Below are 22,590 nucleotides of genomic sequence, written 5' to 3'. Positions count from 1 at the left end.
CCCCGTCCGCCTCAAACGGCTTCCGGCCGGGGCACCCCGCACCGAGCTGAACCCTCCCCCCTCCGCCTCCACCGGCCCCAGGACGCCCGTGCCCCGCCCCGACAACGCCGGAAGCCGCAGGGGAACGGACCAGCCCCCAATCCCGCTACGGGCGAACCCCGCAGCAGCGCCGCCCCGCCCCGCTGCTGTAGGAAGGAGAAGCCGCCTCCGGGCCGGCGGCCTGTACCACCACGATGGTGGGGAGGAGAGTGATGAAAGAGAGTTGGTCCTTCATCTCCCGACGGGACCGTCTTGCCCTGCCCGGCTGCCCCGGTGACTGGAGGCAGCCGGCCGCTCAGCGCGGCTGGCACCGCTTCCAGCCCCGCCCCTGTCCGGAGTCTGCGGCCCGTCCCCCCTTCCTGGGCGGGTGGTTGCGTCCGGGTGAGGCCAGACTGTCCGGGGCGAGTGGCAGCCGAAGATGGCGTTTCCTGGGCAGCCGGTGCCCGGCGGCGGTTTCTACCAGGGCGGGGTGAGCGGGGGCTGGTGGCGGCGCCTGGGCTCGAGGTCGCCGCGGCGGCGGAGCAGCCTGCCTCGGTCGGGGCAGCCCGTTCAGTGCGCACGGCTGAGGGGGGGACCCAAGGTGCCCTCCGGGCTGCCCCGCGAGGTGTCCGGTAGAGACAGGACGCGACTCCGGCCCCGCGGCGCAGGCGGGGATAGCTTCAGGGGCTCACCGGAGCCGGGGGGTGTTTGCGGCTGTCGGCTTTCCGGCCCGTGCGGGGGAGCGATGAGAGCCGCGTTAGGCGGGCTCTGCCCGGCCCTCCCGGCACCCTGCCCGCCGCTGCCCCGCGGGACGTGCTGCTGGAGCCGGTGCGGGGCGGCTCGGGGCTCCGCCCGCGGGAGAGGGGACAGGCACATCGCGGCCGCTGCTGGCCGTGGGGCAGGGTCACTTCTGCGGGTGCCGCTCCTCGAGTCGGCTCCCAGCGGGAGCCCCCGAAGGAGGGCTTGTGCCAAATGCGTGGTGTAAACGTCTGGAGTCCTCAGTACGGGAAAGAACCTGTTGGAGAGGGTCCAGAGGGTGGCCATACAAATGATGAGAGGAATGGAGCACCTCTCCTATAAGGAAAGGCTAAGAGAGTAGGGGTTGTTCAGCCTGGAGAAGGGAAGACGCCGGGGAGACCTTATTGTGGCCTTTCAGTGCTTAAAAAGGGCCTATGAGATGAGAAGAGACTTTTTAGCAGGGCCTGTTGTGATAGCATGAGGGGCGATGGTTTTAAAGTAAAAGAGGGGAGATTCAGGCTGGATGTGAGGAGAAAATTGTTTACAGTGAGGGTGGTGAAACACAGGCACAGGTTACCCAAAGGGGTGGTGGATGCGCCATCCCTAGAGACATTCAAGGCCAGGCTGGATGTGATTCTAGGCAACCTGATCTAGGTAAAGATGTCCCTGCTCATTGCAGCGGGGTTGGACTAGATGACATCTGAAGGTCCCTTCCAACTCAGACTATTGTATGATGCTATGAAAATCTGTCTTCACTTCATGAGGCTGATAAATAGCTGAGTGGTGTCGAGGAGCAAGGCACACCTGCTCCAACTCTGACTTTCCAGAAGAGGCATATTTTTGTCTCAGCAAAGGATGGATATAGATGCTGTTACACACAGACTGTTGGTTCAACTCAGTCAAACAGGATTAATTTAAATCATTCCATGACTCAATTTCATTTAAATTTTTCCATGCTTAATGCATATTCTTCTAAGTATTTTCCTTACCGGTCAGTCTTGCTCAGCTTTTTTGGAGTGGAAACAAAAATCTGTACTGCCTTACTAGTCTTATCTTTGGTATCCCTTTTTCTGCAAGTAGTAGACTAAAGTTCAACCCTGATGAGATAGATACAGCATACTGCACCTAAATCAGTGGATTGCTCCTGTGCAAGGTTTTACTGATCTGCTTAAATTATTATAAATGCGTATATCAATACCAAGTTAAAGGATTTTTTTGGTTGGTTTGACTTTTTTGCATGGTGTGTATGTAAAAACACAAGTTGATTCTTAAGTACAAACACTGCAGTTTATTAATTCAGTTAACCAAATCATTGATTTAAAGTTAATTTTCTTCTTGATTTCTAAAGTATGGAGGAGCTCCAGGAGGACCAGCATTCCCTGAACAAGCTCCGGATCCTTTGTATGGTTATTTTGCTGCAGTAGCAGGGCAGGTAAACTTATAAAATGTTATTTATTTCTTGGTTTTTTGGGGTTTTTTTTTGTTTTGTTTTGTTTTTTCCTGGGGAATGATTTCTATGTTAGCTTTTGGCAAGAGAAATCCCTAGTATTTGCAGTGAGGGAAACTGTTGTTTCAAGTTGTTTGGGTTTTGTTTCTTTTAAAACCAGCAGAATGGTTTTACTTAGCCTATCTGCTACATAGAGCTGTATAGCTAAACCATATAGCTGTATGCACAGTAACTATACAGTTTAAATAATGCTGTTAGTTTCTATATAGCGTGTGTCTGTGTGTGTAAATGCATACACATATACACATACATGTATGCATGCATGCACTGTATTTCCTACATGAGTATATACAGGGCCTATATAGTTACCTGAAATGTTGTAACTGAATTGTGGCTCAGCTCGGGGTTGGGGAATGCTGCCAGCTTCAGAAGGAAGCCAGAAACAATGGGGAGGCATGGCCTGTGGAGATGGCCTGGCTAAGAGCAGGAAATGTTAATAAGAAAGAGATCATGACATGATCTTAATAGACTCATAAATAGAAAAGCAGTCTTGAGTTGTGCCAATATCTGGGTTTGCTGGGAGGATAGAGTGATTATTCTTCTAGAGGAAAAGGCATTCACAACTTTGATTTAGGCCTTTCTTTTTTCCTCCTTGTCATTCTGCACTCCATTTTTAATTTATTTCCTCTATTTTTGTGGCATATATTTGTTTTGTATGATTATGGATGTTACTAGAAATAAGTAGTTCTTGGACTGTAACTTAGATGCAAGTAGGTGCATTGAGATAAGCCCTGTCTCAGTTGGCCATATAGCTATTTAATGCTTCTTTCTAGGGTGTCTGAAAATCTAAAACTCTGCTCCTGGATCTGTTATCCACAGGTAGATGTAACCACAACATGGAAATTTGAATACAGAAACATTAGCTGATGTTTAAGTCCCAGTTTAAGACTGTAATTTGGGTTTTGTTCTCTATGTTATTCTTTTAAATTAGTAATGTATCTTACAGTCTATATAATACTTCTCTAACATTGCTTATGAAAATACGTAGACCATGTATTTTTGTAGTAAAGGAGAACAGTGGAATGACCTAGGTGTAGCGAGGCAGGACTCTTGTATAAGGTAGAGCCCAGGCTAAATTCTGCTGAACATGCTGACCATTTACCTGTCAGCTGAGGTGCCTCTGCACCTGGATGTGTGACAGGAATCAGCAGTGGAGCCAGTGACTGACGCTGGAAAAATGAGCAAGCTCCTAGTGTAAAGAGAAAGAGAGGTAACAGCAAACAGGATGCAGTAATGTGGAGAAGAGATGGCAGGAGCTTGACCTCAGCAAAGCATCCCCTGACCTCATCCCCAGGCTTCTCCAATGAGGCAGGATTACTGAAAGCTGGGGAACCGGTGAGCTAATGGGTGTGATCAAGTTGCACTTAATACTTAAGTTAGTACTCTTAAATACTATTTGTAGAAACCATTCATTATTGAAATAAGCTGGGTAGCTTTTGAAATGTTATCCTTGGGATTGGAAGAGTCAGTTTCAGAGACCTGTGACTGTGCAGAAGTAAAAATACTATAAGGAGACAGTGAAATAGAACAGGTAAATTATCAGTTGATTTTACAGCCATCCAGGCATGTCTGTAAAAAGCCACATCTCGCTTGCTTTGAAGTAGTTTACAACAGAGATCTCATCTTAGATTTGAGGATTTCGTTTCCTCTGTTTACAGAAGAAAGAAGTATTGTTTCAAATCTTTATTTGAGTCCATCTTTGTAGGAAGTAAAAACTTTCTTATCTCAGTCTGTTTTCAAAACCCCTGTGCCTTGTCTTGTTTAACTGCTTAAGTTCTACTTTAAAAAAGAAAAAAAAAAAGGGCCAAGCATCTTTTTTGTAATAGTAATAGTCGTTACAAATCCCACTTCTCTTCCTGTCTTTCCTAAAGATCCTGCCTTTGTTAAAGAAGGCACAAGGCCTTTGAAGAGATTTGCTGGTTAATATGCATGGCTGTTTAAAATATATTTTCTTTTTTTTTTTAATTTCCTGTGAAAGTAGAGTTTTAAATACATTTATATTGTTAGACTGATGGAGTAGATTTGAAGCAATTTTGGAATTTGCTGCCACTAATTTTACATAGAATCAAATCATTATTGCTCTTTTTTTCAGACCTTGTCAAATATAATTTACCATATTAACTACTACTTGTCCTATAAGCAGTGATACTTCATTTCTGAAAGTTACCTGGCTGTGCCATTGCCACCGAGCCATTTAGTAGCATGTCCTTGTTATTAAAAAAAATGGAAGAAAAAAAAATGCTTGCTGGATTTAAAACATTAGGAAGATGCTGAGGCAAATAAATTTGTTTTGAATATAAAGCAACTCTCTTTTCACTATTTAATGCTTTACAAAAGTGACATCATATTTTAGATCTACAGATACAACGTTCCATCCTTGAGTGAGGTCAAACTATATTAAACTCTCTGTGAACTGAACTTCATGTTGGGTGTGTGAGGAACGTGACCTATAATTCCAGGTCCACTTTTGACAGCTCACTGCTTTCCATGAGTTGGCAGTTTCCTCTGCGTGTCTCTGAGCAGGATGTGTTGGCAGTGAGTCATTGTCCAAACCATGAGATAGGTACCTTTCCTGAGTTTGTTTGGTTTTTCTTTCAAACTTCTTTGCTTTCTGCTTTTGTTCTGCTAACACTTGCTGTTCACCGAAAAACAGGGGCTTTTAGATTTGTAAGTCTTAAGGCTGTCTTAGAGTATGTGTAATCTGGGTTCCCAGTTTCCTACTGTAGCAGTGAGATCATAAATGTATAACCTAAGGTGACTGCAATGCCCACTAAGTTAAAATTAGTACTTTAAGGAAAGCTATCTTTCTGTTCAAAATTGTGTGCCTTGGTTTCTGTGCAGCTGGCTCTCAAGTATATGCTACTAATATTGGAGGTGGATTTGTTGGTTTGGGGTTTTTTTTTTTTGAAGTAAAGTAACCTGCCAATCCTGTTAATTTTGTAGTACATCACTAGATGGGAAAACTAATGCATATTGGAGAAGTATCAACTAAAGAAACATTGTTACAGATAATGGGTTATAAAAGGCAGTTTCTGTCATATAGCAGACAGGTAATCAGTTGGTTTTTGAAAAGGTAACTAAATGCCACTGAAAAGGGAGCGGGTACTGGGAATAACCAGCCTGGGAGAGGGAATTAAAACAATAGCTGATACATCTTCTGTTATCGAAAGGATGGACAAATAGATGCTGATGAGCTACAGAGATGTCTCACCCAGTCAGGGATTGCAGGAGCGTATAAACGTAAGTTAATGATTTAAATTAAAAAAATCCCAACCCTAAAGCATAGTAATTTTTCTGACATCTACTAGAAAACACTTGTAGTTGTGCCTTGTGCAGAGTTTTGGGAGGTTTTTTTATTTGCATGGTACATGGGCTTGCTTTCCATATGGAAATGTAAATCCTCTGTATTCAGTTCTCTGCGTATAGGACGTCCCTTCTCAGCCTCCTTATTTTCCTACCCACTGCTGAGCTGTGAAGTTGGGGAAGTGTTTTGTTTTGTAATAGCCAGTTCTTAAAAAAGTGGTTTGCTTTGGTCAATATCAAAGCTCAGTTTAAAAACAAGAACTTCTGTGGCATGACTCCTCTGTCAGGATACCTCGTGTTCAATTTAGAAAATGGAGCTTCTATGAGTAAAACTGGCTTGCTCAAGTGGTGTCTATGGTGAAATATAAATGACCACTTTGACTGAAACCCAAAACCTTTATGGATTGAGATAAGAGCATATTAATTTTAAATATAATGTGAATTGCCTGCAGGTTGTCTGCTGTAAGTTTTTCTAAGAAGTATTCATGAAAAGCTCTTATTTGGATCAAATTATGGTATGACTCTATGCAGTGGAAGCAGTTATATAATATTCTATACATTATAATATATAATCAGTATATAATAAAAAAATTTAAAATTTTATGTTTAGACAAAGTTGAAAATCATTGTTTTAATGTAATTTGTTTTTTTCCTTGTCTAATTTAAACAGCTTTCAACTTAGAGACTTGCAGACTCATGATCTCAATGCTGGATGTATCCTTTACTATGAAATGTAAACATTTTTGCATTATGTAAGCAAAGGTGAGAGGGTGCCAAAAATTTGGGAAATGCTTTGTAATTCCCATTCAGCCCTTACAGGATAATTGTGATAATTATGATCGGGGAGCTACAAAATTCTATTCTTACTCATTTTACAGGATGGAATAATAATAAAGGAGGCCGTCGGTGACTGATATTCTTCACACAAGTAGTATCCCTCTAAGTCTAGGTTCTCCACTGAATGTAGGAAGAGTCAGGTCTGGCAGCCCAGAATAGAGTTTTGTGCAAAATAGCTCATTGTGCTTTTCAAGTCAGACAACATTCTAATCCTCGCTAATGAATTAAGCATTTGTACTACCCAGCCTGAATACAATCTAAGTCCCCCTCAATCCTGTGCCTGGAATGAATCAGGTGTCAGTATCTAATGGGATGGTGTATGGCATTCCGCAATAGGACCTATGGAAGACTGGCATACACTGTGCAAGGTTGGAATCTTTGGAGTGTTTTCTAGTCAAAAGAAAAAAGCAGAAATGAAACTGGAAGGGCTGTTAGCTCACCTTGAACAAACAGTGCAGAATGCAAGAGATTTGCTTTTTCCTTTGGCATCTATTTTTATTTCAGGTATGTATTACATTGGTAACAGTAACACTGGCAGGTAAAAGAAAAGCATGTGAACTGAGTTAAATTCACAAAGAGCAAATAATTTTATCAGGTTTCACTGGGAAGAAGTGGGGAGAGCAAGTTCTCTGACCTTTGGGTTTGGTTGGAAGTATTATCTCTGTCTGTGCTGTAGGTTGCTCTAGTTAGTTTTCTACAAGAAAAAATAATTACAGTAAAACATTTTTAATATTGACCTCCAAAAAAACCATAACTACAGATGATAAAAAATAAAAATTGCCATTCAAGAGAGGGCTTTTTAAAAATCTTTTAAGTTAAGAAATGTTTTTCTTAGCTTTGGAATCAGAGGGATATGTCTGGCACACTGGGATTTAATGAGTTTAAAGAACTTTGGGCTGTGGTCAATGGCTGGAAGCAACACTTTGTAAGTTTTGACAACGATGGAAGTGGTACAGTGGATCGCCAAGAGCTGGAGAAAGCCTTGATGACTATGGGTAAGGTTTGAAATGTTCTTGTTTCTGATGCTGAATCAGAGCATTTCCCAGTACCAGTTACCATCCCACAGTAACTGACACATATTTCCAGTTAAAAATGTGTTGGGTTCTGTTAACCTGTCTTTTCAAACTAGACTTTTTATTCTCAAATAGGATTCAGGCTGAGCCCACAGGCAGTGACCGCGATCACAAGGCGATACAGCACTCATGGCAAGATTACATTTGATGATTATGTTGCCTGCTGTGTGAAACTCAGAGCTCTCACTGGTATGCTGGATTATAGCCTTGTTACTATCATCTCCATGAGATATTTAATAAACTCTGATTACTCACTTATGTCAAGTTCAACTTTTAACTTTTACATAGCACAGAATAGGTTTATTTCAAGAGAATTTACAGGCAGAACTGGAACAATTACAGATTATGATTTTCTTAATTCCCCATTGAAAAATGGACTTAAAACTAATGCAGGGTTTATTCCAGAGACTAGAAGAGTTACGTTATCAAAATTGGGAAACTGTATTTATTAACAGAACACAAAGGGTTGTATATGATAAATATAACAAGAACAGGAGATTAAGTTTTGGAATGAATTGTAGTGTTCTTCATGAGTTCTCATTCATGTGACTTGGGAATTTTATGAAAGTATTATGCATTTAAAAAAAATAACTAATTATTCTTACCTGGTTTCTATTTTCTTAATGTATTTTTTGCAGAATGCTTTAGAAGAAGGGATGTATCTCAGCAGGGCTTTGTGAACTTCCAGTATGATGATGTAAGTGAACTTTAAAGCAGCAGTTATAGTTACAGGGTAAAACTAAAGAAGAACTTAAAACTAAAGAAAAGCAGTAATAATTTGAGTTTATTCATGTCTTCCCTATGCTTCTGGTGTTACCTGAGAGCACAAAGGTTCTGGGTTTTCTTGAGTATTGTCTCAGAAAGTTTTCACATATTTTATAGAGTTCTATAAAATGTGCATTTTTGCGTGGACTTCTTACCAGTGTGACTCAAGAAGATCTAAGAAGCTACATCACTCGCTCACATCACTTTCTTATATCACTTTCTGGGATGTTTTTTTTTTTTCTTTCTTTGTTTCAAAGCTTGGTAGGCATTTTTCCCTAGAAAAGGTTGGGAAAGGTGAGGATGGCCAAGACACGAATCACGTTGTTAGTCTTGGCTTCCTGGCTGCATCTGTGCAGGAAAAGGAGAACATTAGGTTCAAGTATTCCTGGGGTTTTGTTGTTGTTATTAAGGAGATGCTTTGGTTTAATTAACTGTTAGCTAATTTTCATATTTAGTTTCAAAGCTTTGTTGTTCATGGGCTGAATTTGGTTACAGAAAAGAGCAGTGACAATGGGTATTTTAGGAGAAAAAATGAAAACTTCTTGTCTACCATACATCTAATAAGTGGTTGTTCTTTTTTCAGTTCATACAGTGTGTTATGAGCATCTAAATCAAAAGGAAGCAAGCCGTGGATGATCATGATTAACATTCCAGTTTGTGTTTTGCTTTGCCAAATCTTCCAATGATTGTGTATCTCAGTAATGGAAATTACATATTTTTATGAAGGTATCACTTTGCACACTTGGTTGGGTTTTCTTAGTTTTTACAGTGAATATAAATTACTCATGTAATACTGTCTTTAACTTGTAACTGTAACTATTAAAGATGTTTTTATTCTCATAAACTTGCAATTCACTATGTATAGCTCAAATTGTGCAGATAGTAAGATTTTTCTTGTAATGTGTTTACTTCATTCCTGTGGCGCACTAACACCAGTTCCTGGAGTGCAGCTTGCCTTTTTCTGTCTTAAACAGTATCGTGTATGACATAAGATGATACATATTCTTTTCTCTTTGACAGCATAAGACACGTGTACAAACTGAAAGAGCTTTTGGAATGGTCATTTTAGGCTGGTCTGTTAGAACATCAGTAAGTTTAAGTTGCTTATTTTGACAGCTAGCTATCTTCAAGATGAAGTCTGTGACAACATGCACTGAGCACAAGATTACCTGATAGAACAACTCATTAGGAGGGGTGCGACAAAGCACAGCAGAGAACTCACCTGGCAGTGTGCTCCTGCACAGGGGGCTTTTGCTCCAGTAAGATTCTTGCTCTGTTTGTGTCACTATATAAAACACTTTTAAACATACAAAAACTATGCTGTGTCAGTTTATACCTTAACTTTCCCTTGATCAATGAACTTCTAAGCTGCCAGGCTTCAGTTACATGTAAATTGATGTTTCTGTCTCCTGCACTTTAAATTCTAACAAGCAGCCTTCCTGCCTCTGGATGCCAACTAACACGCAGGGGCCACAACCCACTTTGAAGAATTCTTGCTAGATGACCATTTCGGATCATGGCAGTGACCACAGTGCTGTAGAATTCACACGAAAACAGATGCAGAAAGGCAAGACTTTTTTGACTGAGAATTTTCAGGGGGGAAGAATAAAGGGTGTTTGGTGGGGTTTTTTGGTCATGTTTTGGGGGGTTTGGGGAGTTTTTTCTTGAGGGGAAGATTGATGTAGTATGGGAAGAGGGAGCAGCACAACTGTATGAAGGTAGTTCAAACTTTTTTCCAATGAAGTAAGTTAATGAAACTTTTGTTAATTTGGGTCACTTCTGCATACCACAGAGGAGTGATAGATGTTCTTTTGCTAGCCTTGCCAATGCAAAGAATGCCAGAAGAATGTTAAAAGGAGTATATTTCTTATATATTAGTGGTTTAGAGCACTTTTGGGGAGGATCCTTTGTACTAAGGAATGAAAGCAGAGCTTTACACGTGTGCTTTTATATAGATATGTATGTGTAGCTGCCACTGGGCAAACAACAGGAATGATTGTCAGAGCAGAAATCTTGATTGAAGATACTGTTTTGTACCTTAACTTGCTAATACTACTGTAAAATCCAGGTCTCTAGTTTCTGGGCTATAAATGCCAAGCAGGCTGGTCTCACCTAAAGAAACAACTGGTACGTACTACTTGGATATTCTAGTTTCACTTCAGAAGTTAGTTCTCTTTCTGCCCTCAAAAATTCATTTTAAAGGCATAGATGTGATTATACTTCCCCATTCTAATACTTGTACATTGTCCTGTTGCACATGAAGCTGGGAATGGAATGCTGCACAAAGCATTTCTAACACAATGACCAAGTCCATAAAGGTTTGAGTGAGCATCAGTTCTGCTGCAGTTCAAAACTTTGGCAGCTGACAACGTTAGTAAGAGTACGAAGCAAAGGCTCTCTTCCTGTAGGGTTTTGATTAGACCGTTTTGCATAAATACAGTATTCATCCTTACACTGTTAACTTTGCCCTAAAAATTATGAGACATCTTTACCGAAATGCTTCTTACCAACACAACTTTCATCTTATACATTTGCTTAACTGCATTTCTGGTCCTGTACTGGAGTTAATTTTCTTTATATCAGCCCATAGGCTGCTGTGGTTTAGATGTGTTACTAAACCAGCAGGGGTAACACACCAGAGGTTCCACTGTTGCTGAGCAGTGCTTGCACAACATCAGGGTCCTCTCAGTTTCTCACTCTGTGACCATTGTGAGTAGGCTGAGGGTGGGCAAGAGGCTGGGAGGGAACAGGGTGGGGACAGCTGACCTGACTGACCAAAGCGATATTCCACACCATGTAAAGTTGTGCTCAGCACTAAACCTGGGGCAGGGGTAGGTCTCTCCAAAGCAGCTGTTGTGTGAGGACTGGTTGTGCATTACTTTGAGTCTGGGAGGTGGTGAGTGAGTGTCTTTGCGTGGCTTCCCCACACACACACTATTTTTCATTCATTTATTAAGCTGATTTGCTTTGGTCTGCACTTTTTTTTGCTTTTGCTCCTCCAATTCTCCACCCACCACAGGCCGGAAACTGCTAATGAAAGAAAACATCGGGCAATAATGAATATAACATCCTTGTAGAGAAGTGTAACTTATTAAATGATCAGAAACCTCACAGAAGTTCCACGCTCCTACACAGGTATAAAGTTATGCAATATATTATGAGACTTACTGATGAAATAATATATGGGAGTAAAATTGGCTTATTTTGCATAATTGGAGGGTTTCTTGGGGGTAAGATTACTTCTTTGTTTTTTATAATGAGAGGTGTAACAGGTGGCTTGGAGCAATGAAGGAAGAGGACCAGTAACAAACACTCAGACTCAAGTCTTTCTCAGTTTTACTTCCTCAGGTTGAATTACTGTTTTGGCACCAGCCAGCTACTGGGCAGTGAATTGCTGCACAAACAGCAGTGCAAACCAATAGGTTTTCTTCAGGAATCTTCTTGTAAACAAAAACTGAGAAAATTGAAAACCAAATTGCTCCAAACCCAGGAATGAATCCTAGCTTATCCAAGAAAGAATTACTTTCTATTTGCCATAAGCATTTAAAAAATCCATGGTATTGGCATTGACTGATAGGATAAATCTTTTAGACATAAACTAAGATAATAAATACGGTTGCTAAGGAGTGACGACAGAATTTGCTGTCATCTAGCTAAACAAAAAAAGCTTCCCCGTAAAGAGTAGATTCTGTGGACAATTAGAATATGCTGGTTACGTGCTTTAAGGAAATAATTATCTGTAACTTTGAACCAAGGGTTTCTCTTTCCCACAGGGCACACTGGGAAGGACGCTTACACGATACCATGTGGGGTGGTTGCTCCTGACCTTTGTGCAAACTGGGCGTAGTTTACAATGTTGATATTCTTTCTGGGTTGCTCTCAGATATGCAAACCTGAGGAACAGTAACTGTAGATCTGCCTTGAGACCAGCAGGACCCTAAGACAAAGACTGAGAAGCTCACAGGATCATTTTCAACCCTGGAATATGAAAAATAACATCTGTTAAAACCAGTAGCCTTTTTTTTTTTTTCCCCTATGCATGCAGCATCTTTTTTCTTTTACAGAGACCTGTAAAGCAGGAAGTGCTAAAATGTAAGGACTTAATGAGAACAAAGTACACACAACAGTCTTTCTTTGTCATTGAAAGTCACTTTACTGATGTTACAGTATGTCAGTAACATTGAAAACCACAGGCATTTGTATTAAATACTCTCATGGAAGTGGATACCGTGATGCTTGTTATTAAAAGTGACCAGGAATTTAGAACCCCAAATTACAATGATTTGATTTTATAAAAAGCGACATTTTTGGTTAGCTACATGAAAGCCAGATTCATTCACTTCAACAGCCCAATGCCTGTCATGTTTTATGTCAAAAATATCACACTCAAAGCTAGAAAGTTGTAAATTGCAATGCTTCATTTTGGTATTTGTCAAAATCTTATGTTTCTACTGTATCAGGTATGATTTTTTAAGGATTTTTAACGAGCAAAGACAACAATATGATGTAGGTTGGTTGTTTTTGCCAATACGAGCCAGCCCCAGTGGTGAAACAAGATTCTCATCACCTCTCTCAGCGTTTTACCAATCAATCAGGGCTAGTACGAGTGAAAAAATAGCTTTTTCTTTTCTTTTTACAGCAATGCCCAAGTTAAACATCAGCACAAAATGAAGCTGGCAGAGGCAATGGGTATATACTGCCCTGAAAGCTTTGCTGAAAGAACTGCTCATACAGTGTTTTCTCCAGCAGATTAAAAATTCTGTAATGCTTTGCTACTCTGAAAAAAATATTCTGCATTTATGCAACAATAAAAATATGTACTGTATTCTATATAAAACACTACCTATTTTCATATATATATTTATCCTTAAGGAAAGAAAAATCAGGTTATATATTCACAGTTTGCGTATGTTCTGGACTGTATTTCCAAGCATAAAATACATGGAATCTCTACACAGGCAGTGAGCAGGAGTCCTTGTACCGATAATCAAAAGCAATCAGCATCTGCTGTTCTACAGAGCCTTACGACATCGCATGATTAGCTGCTCGCACCACTACATGTACAAGGTCAGTCAGACCTACACACAGAATTTCTAATGTAGTTGTAAAAATAGACTCTCCATGCTAAAGTTAGAATATATAAGGTCTTAAGGCCTCATGTTAAGATTGGTTTTAACCAAAACTTCATTTTTTTTATTCAGAGGAATACAGAAACAAAAAAAACCCCAAAAACCAAAAAAACCAAAAAAACAAAGGGCAAAAGCTTGTTGCTTTGACATTTTTATGCTCTAGTAATTAAAAATAGTATAAGACAGACTCCTATGCTTCTCCCTTAGAGAATGTGTTTCTTTTTAACTGCTCTGTGCTTCTTTTCCCCAATGTTCCTTACCTCACTTTGAGTTACATTGCAGTAATGGCCTAAGTAGCAGTTCTTGAACAGTTTAAAGCTGGCTTAGCTGAAGTGATCTTGAAACAGATGTAGATGGGATTTGAGAGAACTAAACCTGCCACACCTGGCTAGGTGAGCCAATTCTAAAGTTTCTCCAGTGCGAGCAAAGGACCACATTTCTGTGTTCTGCACTTATTTTTACTGCTTGTTTTGGTTGAGATAACATATGAATGTTATCTGTAGAAGTACTTCTTCAAATAAATAGTTGCAGAAAACTTGTGGAATGACAAGATACCACATGCTGGGTGTGTGAGGTACTGTTAAGAAAGCTGTAGTTGCCTTCAGCATCCATACTTCAGGCACCAGAAATATTTTGCATAAGCTGACTTGGAAAATACTCAGGTCAAAGGAGTTTTTTAGCATAGGTGATTGACAGAAACTATTAGTTCCTCTCCTGTTTCTGATGAAACTACACTTAAAAGAGTCCTATCTGTATTGCACTACATCTACACAATCAGTTTCACCATTTCCTTGTTTCCTGCTCTACTAGGATAACAGGCACATGCACACAGGAATGTTCCCTCACCAGGCAGTTACAGGATGACAAGCTGTACACATGTGCAGTTTATTCATATTGGTCTTCAGGAAATCTGATTAAAGTCGAATCCCATATTGCTGATAAATGTCATTATGGTTTGGAAGCCATGCAAATAGTGGGTCATCAGCTCAGCAGTCTGATGAATAATCCATTCTGGGCAAAAAAATGGCTTCAGAGGAGACCAGAATTCTCAAACTCTTAAAAAATTGGGTAAATAACCTCACATTGTGCCCAAACAGTCTGCTAGTGATGCATATACTCAAATAACTTAAAAGAAATAGATGATCTTTAGACTTGAAGCAAGAGAAACAGGACACAGCACAACTTTTAGGTTCACAGACTGGGTGTTTAAAGCAGCTTAGCCTTCACCGGTGCTAGATGGTGAGAAAGGCACAGGATGGCTGAGCAACAAGATGGTTTTACCCCTTCTCATGGTTTAACCCCAGATGGCAACTAAGCACCACCACACATCATTCACTCCCCCTTCTCTGCCAGCAGGATGGGGGAGAGAATTGGAAGGGTAAAAGTGAGAAAACTCGTGGGTTGAGAGAAGAAGAGTTTAATAATTGAAATAAAATAATGATAATAGCAATAATAATATATTGTAATGAAAAGGGAAATAACAAAGAGAGATAAATAAAAAGAAAGACAAGTGATGCAAATGAAAATTGCTCACCACCAAACGACTGAAGCCCAGCCACTTAGCCAGCAGCAGCCTCCCCCTGCCAACCTTCCTTCTTTATTGCTGAGCATGATAGTATGAGATACCCCTTGGGTCAGTTGGGGTCAGCTGTCCCAGCTGTGTTCCCTCCCAACCTCTTGTGCACCCCCCGCCTACTTGCTGTTGGGGTGGGGTGAGAAGCGGAAAAGACCTTGACTCAGTAAGATACCTGTGTTATCAACATTGTTTTCAGCACAAATCCAAAAACTAGCCCCATACCAGCTACTGTAAAGAAAAATTAACTCTACCTCAGCCAATACCAGCATACCAGTGCAAACTGCACGAGACATGAGGCTCCACCACCTCCACTGCAGCAAGAGCAAAAGATGTATTAACAGCACTGGAACAACCTTATTCAGGACATTGTGGGGAAAGGTGATGACTAATTTAGCAGCTTTTTCATCTTAGCCAACTAACACAAGAGGCTATTAGTGGTTGTAATTGTCATTCGTGGAAATGCTTTTCAGTAGTAGTGGAAAGGAAGAGAACAGGAGCTTTACGCTGGAGCGTGGTGATTTTGCTTACCACAGCTAGGTATGGGATTCAATGACAAAGCAAGCCCTAATTGCTAACTTGCTATCCTGGAAGATTATGGAGTCTCATCATTTTTCAGATTACATCCTCTCCTATTTATTAATGAATTCATAAACAAAATGACTAAAACTTTGAATTTGTAGTATACGCATGCCTATAATAGTGTACATACCATTTCTTAGCTCTGGTCTGGAAAGTTGTTGTCACATTGGTGTTGACAAGACCACTCGGTTCATTTAAAACCAGCAACAGGAATTCAGGTTAGACAACTTCAGTACACTAGCTACTGACACACTTCCTTTCTGATTTTAATTCAGGCTATAGCTCAAAGGCCCATTTGTTCATTATCACACTCAAAATTACCTAGTGAGTTCATCAGCTTAGCAGGTTCAATATCTCATAAATCAGGAACTCTTTAAAGCATTTGGAAGTAGCTATCTTCAAAGTCAAGTCACACTTACCAGGTAACTGGCAAGCAGTGACTTAAGTCCACAACTTAAGCAAAGACAGGCTGTATAAATTTAACAACCTCCTTAAAACTACTTATTTAAATGTGACAAAACTATGTGTAAATTATCAATCACAACCATTCCTGGTATATTGCCTGAGTATATTCACCAAAAGTCTATAGTATAGATTACTGAAGTTCTTGTTTCAACAAATACAGAATTAGCAAGTAAATTTTTACTTGTTAATCTGTGGCATGATTGTGCAGCATTATTATTTGGATACAATCTCTATTTTCCAGTCTCTATCACTTAGTCATATTAATTTTATTTTAAATTATACAAGATTCTTCTCCCACGTTGAAATACATAACACTAACTTAAGTACAGCTCGTCCTGCAGGTCCTATGCTCATATGGACAATTATTTCCATTTGAGAAGATCTGGTAATGGTCCCACTTCAATAGGCATCTACAGCATAGATAGCAATAACTAGTTCATTTATTAAAATCAAAATAAAAACAAAGTAAAAGCATGAGTCTGAATGAGTGAAAGTGACTGAGCTATCTTATTGACAATACAAGTACTCTGATATTTTAGACTGGATGAGGTATTATGCGACAATTTCTATTGCTATTGCCAGTGTAACTAACTACAGTGGATAAAAATACTTGCAATCTTCAAGCTTATTAATCTGGCAGCTTTCCAACACACTAACTTTTAGAAGTAGAAAACCACAGAATGTAAGCCAAACACTTCTCTCTTCAACCTCCACTCTGTGAGCTTCGGAGGCCCACACAGCCCTGCCAGTTCAGGTTTTGTGCAACGACAACGTCTCCAGGTTACCAACCTGATGCAAAATTTCCTGCAGAAGAATTCTGCAAGCACCCAAGTCCTGTGATGTTCTCACTCTAGACCATCAAAGTGAAAGTCTGTATTTATTTAACTTAAACTCAGTGCTCATAACTAGACTTCCAGTCACTACATATCTCCAAGTGTTAAACTGGCTGTTAAAAGTTACACAACACACATAACTGGATCATCATATGCTACAAATGAATTATACCAAAACAAGAGAGAAGCTAAACTACATACTACATTGCAAGTACAGTCAGGAGAGCCATTTGTTTGCAAACTGAGAAGCTATGAACATTACACAAAGAGCCAGTATGTTATATCCAGTTCTGTCTGCCAAATCTTGCTGCTTCTTGATAAGGCAAAATGGAAAGGGAAGAGTAAACAGTGGTAAACATAAAGTATGCACAGGAATCTAACACGATCATTCAAAATTACATGCCAGTTTGTATTCAAACAAAATACCATAAAAGGCACATGATGAAGAGTTACTAAAGACGAGATACCAACATAGGAGAGAAAACAGCTTCCAGGCGACAGAGTAATAGAACGGCTGTTGGCATAGCATAATGTCCTACTATGGGTGAACTCCTTGAGGGTCCTGCTCAAAAAGTCCAGAGAAATCAGTAAAAGACATACTGATTTCAAGTGATTGCGGCTCAGACCCTAATTTCATGAGCTACGGGCTACCAACTATCTTTAACCCAGTTACCTACACTCAAAGTAAATCTTTGCGAAAAATATTCTTCAGTGCTGATGGATATTTACTCTCCACAAAAGTGCAGACTCTTTTCCTAAAGCAATTACAACTGATTGGCTCCTTCCAGGTGGTCTGTCTGCATCCACTTGCGCTCACTCATCCTTGTCTTTCTCCAAAATACTTACCAGAACCTGTCAACTGTGAAGGAAAATCATTTGAATGCCAAGGCAAATATTTTGTCATAATCCAATGTACAGCCTAATCATAAAATATAGTGCTTCTAAAAATCTTACATACTTTACAGTTGCTGACATCTTTAAACATTTCTTAATTTAATCTTACATATATATGACTTTATTGAGAGACTTAAAAGTTAAAAAAATATATTAAAAGGCTGCAAGTGTTGGGTTCACTTATTAAAGGAAACACATGAAAGAGGTAGAAGATTCAGAAACACCCTCGATGTTCCCATTATAGTAACACCTAATTGATCATACGGCTGTTGGGCAAGGTATGCAATGGCACCACACAGAATTGGGTGTTTTGTTCTGCAGTGGTACTACCTGAAGCAAAGAATTAGTCAATTTTGGAAAGCTGGAGAATTATAAACTGATTCAATATGGTCCAGTTTCTTACTGACTGAAAATTCCCCATCAAAGGACATTTGTCTTACAACAACCTTTAGAAGTCTCCTTAGGGTGTTAGAAATCTAACCATCCACTTATACACGAGATTAACATCTCCACGGTAAAGGATTTGTTCCCTCCACCCCATTTTTTCAGGCTAAACTTACTTGTACTCAGTTTAATGCCCCCCAAATTTATCAAGGGGGCTTCACAGGCAGCAAGCATAGCTTTCAAGCGCGTGGTAAAGGCGATTCCAGTAACAAATAAAAGACAGCAATGAAACTGGCCACTTGCACAGCACTGTTATTATCTAGTGCACTGAAATACTTTGCTTCTCATAAGCTACACCTCGCCATCTAAAACAGTGTCTGAAAGGCTCTATCAAAAATACACAGTGACTCTCACCAGAAGGACTTCACATCATCACATCCTGAATTGACTACTTAGAAGTATTCCCAAATGTCCAGTAAGTTTGGACTGCACGTTAAAGACTCCGTCTCTGCTGTCTGCCGAATCAGCCTTGATTACACCTGTGAGACATACACTGGTCATCTCAGTGAAACACAGATTTTGGGTGGTTCCTCTTACGATGATTTAAGACAAAGTGCTGCTGTACTGGTTTCTGCAGTCTACCATACAATTGAGATTGTCAAGACAGTATAAGATACTGAAAAGATAGCGTAGATTTTGGTCAAACACCAGTTTCTGAGAGACACAGGTTTACAGTTCTGTACTTTCTGTATTTCCAAAGATGTCTGCTTGTAATATTACAAAATCTGAAGTGTGATGGTGTTAGTCATGACTGTTTCTTTAGGCATTTGGCAAAATACACTTATGTATATAACAGCTATTTTTGACATTATCAAATGTTTACATATATACAATCTGTATACGGAGATTATAAACACGTAAAGTAGAAAAAAAAAAAGATATAATCCTTGTTTGTTTGACGTTTGTGTCGAATAGTTGCCTTTCAAAGCTTGAAATCCTGTCACAAAAAAATCCTATATTTCTTATTCCTGCATGCTAATTTCTACTACAGTATGTTGTTTATCCCTTACATGTGGAAAGTAAAGAACACAAGGTTCATGCATACAGCGTACAAGTTTACATCAGCTGGGCTCTCCAGGAGGTGCGTTCCTGGCTCCACCGTGGTCTGACTTGGGACTGAAATAAACCAGAGAAAAGCCTCTCTTAGGCGGGGCTGGCACACAGACTGCAGTTGGCATTCTAGGCAAGTGGATCTGTCATCCTGCGGAATAGCCTTGTCACATCGGGGCTGTTATCCCCTGTTAATTGTTCTGATTTTGGTTGTTCATCAAATCCATAAAATACCAGTCAACAAAAAGGAAAGAAATAAAAATTAAAAAGCGGCTTTTTTCCCTTTCAGATGAGAGGAGGTTCTCACTGTGATCACAGGCATCTCTGTTGATCTTTCCAATTGACTGAAGAGCAGATGAATGTGCAATGACTCAGTGATGCTGAGTTTCTATAAAATTCCAAGTAAACAGTTCTGATGTCACCCCAGGAGAACAGTGCAGCTAAATGGACGTCTCCCATAGCTGGAGAGGAGGAAAAGGAATACAAACACGCACTGAACACCAAGATAAACCAGGCTGTTACCCAAACACTGTGAGGAGCTTGTTTGGGGAACTGCATCTACATCACTTGGGCCACCAAGGCTATGCTCCCAGCCTCTGGTGGGTATCTGTTCAGACCATAAAGTCATTTCAGCATTTCGGCATGACTCGCAGTCGGCACAGTAAATGTCCACAGCTGGGAGTACAGAGTTTGAAGGAAAAATGTCATCGTAGCATCAAATTTGTACTAGACAGCTTTTACCCTACAGTTATGCTAACTAATATTAGTGTAGAGAATCTCCCACTCTCAGTGCCCCAAACAGGAATGGGGGCAGCAGCTTGCAGATTCCCCCAGAAGACTCCATTTTTCTTTACAAAAAAGGACAGAGCAGTGATGTGAATCTTGTCTGCGTCAGGAACATGAACTAAAGCTATCGTAAGTAAAGCTCCTAAAGTAAATTTCAGGGACGGGGCGGGGGGGGGGAGTTGCTTATTCAAGTATCTGCTGTATCTGAATTGACACAAAGGAACCAACAGTTAGTGCTGCCTTTTGGCAGCAGCTGGAAATCTCTCTGTATGGAGCATCGCTATCCACCGCATGTTCCAGTGGTTTCTGCTCACCCTGGACAGCTATAGTGGGCTCAGGTCAAAGAGCAGCAAAGCCCCTCCAAGTCTGTAAGGGATTGATGCAAGCCCTCCACATCCTCCTTAACTGGAACTTTGTCATCTTTCCATAAAGGCAGAAAGTAGCTATCCCCCAGCTCGAATGAGAGTTGCCGGCAGCATCAGCCCCCCCAGGAGGGGTAAGGGAGGAGAGCCAGAAGCATCGCCTGCTCCAGGGCTGCCCTAGGCACACTCTGCTTGAAATAAGAAAACTAGTGAAATCTGGGCTTCAGGGCACGTTTAACAGCAGCCTGAACACGTATCTGTAAATGCAGCCACGGAGGCTGCCCTAATCACTGCCAGAGGCTCAGCCTTCAGCAGCCTCTGGAGTTACGGGTGAGAAGGAAATGCCACTCCTGCTCTCACTGTCAGTCAAAGATGCTGATCTGCCACACTTTCCTTCTGAAAAACTACCAGTAAACTAAGTCACTGACAAAAAGCACAGAGAAGAGGGACACGTACCCTGGCACTTTGCCTGTTGGCTTTTTTCTCCTCGTCAGGAAGAGGTGGCATTGGGTAAGGGTATTTTCTGCTGGAAGCAATAGATCCAGTGGACGAAGATGGAGACTTTGCAGGAGACAGCGTCCTGGGATTTTGAAACACACAAAATAAATGTGGTGTCTTCAGGTCCTAGCACTGCAACAGCAACTGCCATTACTCTGAAGCTTGGTTCAGAACCAAGTATATAGCTTATTATTAGGGCAATATTGAGGGGATAAAGTTGTTTGATCAGTAGTCTAATAATTTCATAATATGAATAAAGGTATTTATAGCTTTCAGGAGCACTGGAAGAAAAAATAAAATTTCCTACTTCGTATTAGAATTGTATTGCATAACAAAACCAATTTCTTAAAATGTTTTATATGGTACTGTAAGTAATCATTATAAAATTAACAAACCAAATCTGCAATTGAATAAATAAAGAACTAAAAGATAGACATGGCACTATGAAGCCTAAATAGAAACAGTAATTGTATAAATACAAGCTGAACAATGTCTTCTGCCAGTGACTAAATGGCAATTATCAGTGTCTTTATGCATATCTTACACATCTCCTATATTGATACAAATAAATCTATTATTTTATAACACATTTACACAAATGCATGCACTCAGAGGCCAAACTGTTAGTTGTGAAGTAACAAAGGCATATACAAAGTGCTAATAACAGATTATTGTACATGCAAGCATCATACAGTGCATATTGTTCCAGCCAAAGAAAGAGTCTGATGAGAATATACAAAAATGGACTGATTAGTCAATGGCAATCAGCATTTCTGTACAAGGTGAGTAGAGTAAGCAGGAGCAAGTAAATGTTTGTATCACATGAAAGGCATTCTTTTCATGTCAATAAGGCAGCAGCACATTATTGACTGAAATTTTATACCCAAGAAAAACTCTTATGCTTCTGTTTTGAGATTCTGCACTTTTCCCACTTGAGAGGCTCCTATCAGGCTCTAAACCTGGGCAAAATAAAAGGGGAAAAAAGCCTCAAAGCAGAAAAACTGAGCTATCATGGCCTTCTAGTTCTGTTTTGTAGACTGAGGGCATTTTTCAAAGGAGGCCTCCCACTAGTGCAGGCATATCCCCCAGATACGCCCTTCCTGAGCACTGCTACCTACTACCTTCTGACCTTAATGCATCCCTGAAGATGGAAGGTTTCCCTCAATTTCTACAGACAGGTCTTCCAAGCCCCTCAAATGCAGTAGGGGCTGCGTGTTGTGCAGCTTTAGATGCCAGTGATGACCACCATCGCCAACATTACTGATACCAAGGAGCCACAGGAGCCACCTTTGGCACACAGTCCCACATCCCTGGCATTGGGATTTAAAGGGATTTAAAGGTCCTTCCATCTACAGAGGATTACAGACAAGGCAGGGACTCTTTTGTGTCTGGAAATGTTTTGTATCTCTATTATTAAGTGGAATGTATTTACCTTTAAATAATTAATTCTTTTATTTTGGACTAGTATATCATTTTGTTGTGTCTAGCTCCCTAAAACAGCACAGTCTCTTGTCTCCCATACAGACAATGATTAATGGTAGCCACGAGCAACGAGGTGTCAATGGAAATCATATGGTGAGAGCTCTCTAACCTAGCACACGATGCTCTAATGCCTCATATGGTAGGTAACCTCTAAGTTCAACAGCACTTAAAAAATTAAGGTTGCTACCATTACTCGAACATGGAAGAGCACATCTTGAGCACATGCACTTTGATCACCCATTAAAATGAAT

General features: G+C 40.4%; 2 protein-coding genes across 7 annotated transcripts in view; one reads left to right on the top strand and one right to left on the bottom strand.

The window, feature by feature from the left end:
* The first annotated feature begins 180 nt into the window (after positions 1-180).
* Positions 181-9,556, top strand: SRI (sorcin). The gene is made up of 8 exons (XM_030497195.1): positions 181-508; positions 2,105-2,188; positions 5,434-5,503; positions 6,237-6,280; positions 7,251-7,398; positions 7,552-7,665; positions 8,115-8,173; positions 8,825-9,556. Exons 1-8 carry the CDS (start codon positions 458-460, stop codon positions 8,849-8,851), a joined length of 597 nt encoding a protein of 198 aa, XP_030353055.1. The 5' UTR covers positions 181-457; the 3' UTR covers positions 8,852-9,556.
* Positions 9,557-12,374: 2,818 nt separating this feature from the next.
* The window catches only part of ADAM22 (ADAM metallopeptidase domain 22), a 137,420-nt gene continuing 127,204 nt past the window's right edge, over positions 12,375-22,590 (bottom strand). For 5 of the 6 annotated variants that reach the window (XM_030497005.2, XM_030497019.2, XM_030497029.2 and 2 more), the window contains 2 exons: positions 20,816-20,939; positions 12,375-19,672 (listed from right to left, as the gene is read on the bottom strand). In XM_030497005.2, the coding sequence (XP_030352865.1) occupies positions 19,652-19,672; positions 20,816-20,939 (145 nt within the window). In that variant the 3' untranslated portion in view covers positions 12,375-19,651. The remainder of the gene's footprint in view (positions 19,673-20,815; positions 20,940-22,590) is intronic. The other variant, XR_003993083.2, reaches the window with a different exon arrangement.

Source organism: Strigops habroptila, chromosome 1, assembly GCF_004027225.2.
Source record: "Strigops habroptila isolate Jane chromosome 1, bStrHab1.2.pri, whole genome shotgun sequence".
NCBI classification, from domain to species: Eukaryota; Metazoa; Chordata; class Aves; order Psittaciformes; family Psittacidae; genus Strigops; species Strigops habroptila.
This window is presented reverse-complemented; position numbering and strand designations above follow the sequence as displayed.

Coding starts and splice junctions, on each gene's coding strand:
- SRI (XM_030497195.1), top strand. CDS start 458: ATGGCGTTTCCTGGGCAGCCGGTGCCCGGCGGCGGTTTCTACCAGGGC. Junction 6,281..7,250: donor TCATGATCTCAATGCTGGAT/GTATCCTTTACT, acceptor CTTTGGAATCAG/AGGGATATGTCTGGCACACT. Junction 8,174..8,824: donor TGAACTTCCAGTATGATGAT/GTAAGTGAACTT, acceptor TTCTTTTTTCAG/TTCATACAGTGTGTTATGAG.